The sequence below is a fragment of the Juglans regia genome, chromosome 8, assembly GCF_001411555.2.
Source record: "Juglans regia cultivar Chandler chromosome 8, Walnut 2.0, whole genome shotgun sequence".
NCBI classification, from domain to species: Eukaryota; Viridiplantae; Streptophyta; class Magnoliopsida; order Fagales; family Juglandaceae; genus Juglans; species Juglans regia.
In genome coordinates this window covers 4,883,603-4,887,421 of record NC_049908.1, presented here as the reverse complement: position 1 = coordinate 4,887,421, position 3,819 = coordinate 4,883,603, and the positions used below count along the sequence as shown (strand labels likewise).

General features: G+C 44.2%; 1 protein-coding gene across 1 annotated transcript; it reads left to right on the top strand.

Annotated features, from left to right (window-relative positions):
* The first annotated feature begins 1,754 nt into the window (after positions 1 to 1,754).
* On the top strand, positions 1,755 to 2,930 carry LOC109008472. The gene is made up of 3 exons (XM_018988572.1): positions 1,755 to 1,937; positions 2,078 to 2,827; positions 2,925 to 2,930. Exons 1-3 carry the CDS (start codon positions 1,755 to 1,757, stop codon positions 2,928 to 2,930), a joined length of 939 nt encoding a protein of 312 aa, XP_018844117.1.
* Positions 2,931 to 3,819: the final 889 nt, after the last annotated feature.

The window sequence follows — 3,819 nt, the reverse complement described above, 5'->3', positions numbered from 1 at the left end:
GGTCATCAAGTTCCTGCGCAAGAGGCCTTCTCTAGACAGGATAAGAAAGAGCCTTCACCAGAGCAAGATGGGGCCTCTCTGGTACTTGTCTAGTCTCTTCAATGAGGAAATCTCGAAATGTCTTTGTGAGAATGACAAATGAAGAAGATTTTAACAAGGCATTTTCGAGAGAATCTTGTGAGATGGAGGGAGTTCCCTACCGTGCTTTTCAATGGACCCCTGATTTTAGTGAGGAGTCCGAACCTCCTTTGGTTCCTGTTTGGGTATTTTTACCAGGACTACCACCGCACTTATACCATAAATCGACGCTAAGAATCCTCACGGCAGAGATCGGCAAATTTATAAGACGCGATAACTCTACGAAATGTGTCACTCACACTGACGGAGCTCGAATCTGTGTGGAAATGGATGCCTCCAAACCGCCGCTCAAATCCTTTTGGATTGGTCATCCCGGAAGACTCTCGAGCCGATTACAAGAGGTGGTCTATGAGACCTTGCCCGCTTATTGTACAACATGTAATCAGCAGGGCCACAATCACAATACTTGCAGGCAAAATGGGAAACACCAGACAACAAAAGAGGATGGGGAATCACGGAAACGCACACGGCAGGAGTACCGAGTCAAACAATCTATCACCTTGCCAGAGGAGGAGCTCGGGGAACAAGAGATCCAGCTGGAAGAGCAACATGTGGAAAATGAAGGGGCACTGGTGAAGTTCGTGGAGGAGGTACGGGATTTGGCAGCTATGAATCAAGCTAACGATGAGGGGAAACCGAACCTGACTGAGACCCAAGGATTTGAGAGGATTGTTGAAGACCTTGAACCGAGTCATGTTTTTCCAGAGAAGCTTCTTTCCTCTCCAATGGCGGAACCCGAAGCAGCCTCTGTTGAAGACACAGGGGATATGCTACACGAGCAAGACGAGTGGAGCCGGCAATTTGTTAAATCGACATTCCATGTACAAGATAATACGGTATTAATAAATTTGGCTGTAGAGGAAGAATCAAGTGAAGATTGGGAAAATTCCTTGAGAACTCTGAGGAAGAAGTCGAAGAAACATAAATCACGGAGGAGCTCGGGGAACCTCGGTTTCGAAAAGAGAGTGGAGAAACACAACACTGAGAGCACGGAGACCCGAAAGGACGTAGGAGGAGCTTTAGACCCAGAATTCTCGAAGAAGATGCGAAGAGAAGAGCTGGTGCACACCCTGCAAGTTGACCACGACCTGCAAAAAGGAAAAGATATTGGAGAAGATGGGTGGGTAAGTGTCAGCAAGGAAAAAGTGACGGCTCGAGATGGGGCCTCCTGCATTAGAATGCAGGACATACGTGGCTCGCTATCAGACCAAGAAAGTGAAAGAGACAAGTTAAAAGATGATCTGCGTAAGGAATACCTTACAAAGGCTGAGGAACCCAGAGACCCAGTGCAGAAGAGGAGCTCCATCAGGGTGGTAACTCGCCCCTCTAAATTTAATTTATGATCAAACCTATTATTTTTTGGAATATTAGAGGAGTTGGCACGTCTAATAAAAGGCTGAAAAAAATCATCAAAAATTTTACTCCTAACATATTAGCTTTGGCTGAACCTTTTTTATTAGAGGATAGGATTCTGTCTCTCTTGGGTAAATTAAATTGCAATTCCTTTCTTACTAATGAGTTGCATGGTGGCAAAATCTGGTTACTGTGGAATTCAGAAGTCTCAATACAATGGGTGGCAGGCTCAAATCATTACATCATTGTGAAGGTAGAGGATAATGGCCATGTTTTTCTCCTCTCCGTCATATATGCGAAGTGTAGTCAAATGGAACGAAGAGCGCTTTGGGCGGACTTGGAGACTACGGGGAATATTGCTCCCTGTGGCTTCTCTGTGGGGATTGGCGGCCGCCCACGACCTTTCTCAGCCATGGAAGAATTCAATCAGTGTGTCCAATCCTGCGGTCTGATAGATATGCAATCCAGAGGCGCAAAAATGACTTGGTGCAATGGTCAAGGAGGATTAGCTCGGACCTGGGCCAGGTTAGATAGATGCTTTATTGATACTAATTTTCTTAACTCTTTCCCTAATGTTTTTTATCAGGTGTTGGCTCGCACTACTTCGGACCACTCTCCTCTGATTATTAAGACGGGAGTAGACCTCTCTAGGTATGGCCCTAGTCCTTTTCGTTTTCAGTATATGTGGACTGATCACTCTGATTTCTATAGTTTTGTGGAGGGGGTTTGGAAGAGTGAGGGGTTTGGTTATGGGTTAGTTAACCTTTCGTTTAAATTGAAAAAGATCAAGGTGGCTTTAAAAGAGTGGAACAAAAGGGTTTTTGGTAAAACTGACACAATAATAAAAGAATTAGAGGACCGCATTGAAACCTTGGATTCCCGTCTTCAAGCCTCCTTTAACGATGAGGATGATAAGGAACTCTTAAAGTCCAAGCTGGATCTCTCAGCTTGGAGGGAAAGAGAGAATACTAGGCTTGCTCATCTGACCAAAAAGAGTTGGCTCAAAGATGGGGATCAGAACTCCAAATTTTTTCATGCGTTATTGAATGCCAAAAACCAGAGAAGAGTGCAGAACATGTGTTTGTCAAATGGGACTGTTTTATCTACCCCTTTTGAAGTTCATAAAGCTACAGTGGACTATTTTCAAGATTTGTTGGGTCAGTCGAGCACTAGTGTCTTACCGGACTTAAATGACCTGATCTCTCCAATTATTACTAATGAGGAGAACCTGGCCATTGGCAGAGTCCCTACCATAGAGGATGTTAAGGATGCCCTCTTTACCATTCCCATTGAAAGTAGCCCCGAGCCTGATGGCTTCGGCTCGGGTTTTTTCAGAGTCTGTTGGGATCTAGTTAGAGATAACCTTCTTGTTGCTACTCAGGACTTTTTCCAGAACCACTTATTTCCTAGGTGTTATACTGCTTTTGCGATAGTGCTAATTCCTAAGATGGACAAGCCTACTAGTTTTGACAAATTTCGGCCTATTAGCCTCTGCTCCGTGGTTTATAAGATTTGTTCTAAAATTATCGTGGCTCGCTTAACTAGGCTGCTCCCTAAAATGATTTCGCAGGAACAAGGGGCCTTTATCCCAGGTCGCAGTATTTTTGAAAACATCAGTTTAACTCAGGAAATGGTCCACACCATTCATAGGAAGGCGACGGGAGGAAATGTTCTGATTAAACTTGATATGTCTAAGGCTTACGACCGAGTGGATTGGAAGTTTTTATTGCACGCTCTGTACAAGTTCGGTTTCTCTTCTCAGGTTTGTGATTTGATCAATGTCTGTATCTCATCCCCGTGGTACTCGGTTATGATGAATGGTACCACCATGGGTTTCTTTAAAGGAGATAGGGGCCTTAGACAAGGGGATCCTCTATCACCTTACCTGTTCATCATTATGCAAAAAGTTCTCTCTCGTCTCATCAAGAAATATTTTGAGGAAGGAAAAATCGAACCTTTTACTCAAGCCAGAGGGACCCCCCTTATCTCCCATCTTATGTATGCCGATGATATCGTTATATTTGCAAATGGTGGTAAGAGATCTATCCGAGGGCTTATGGAGGCTTTGAAAAAGTATGAGGCCTGGACAGGCCAAGTCCTCAACAAAGAGAAAAGTGCCACCTTTTTCTCAAAGAGAATTCCGGCTTCAAGGAAATTTTCCCTACTCAGACTCACTGGCTTCACTGAGGGCCAGTTTCCTTTTCAGTACTTGGGGGTTCCCATTGTGGATGGTAGGTTGAAGGCTTGTGATATTGGGGACTTGTTAGGCAAAGTAAATAAAAAAATTGCGGGCTGGAAGATGAAATTGCTCTCTGCTGGTGATAGAAT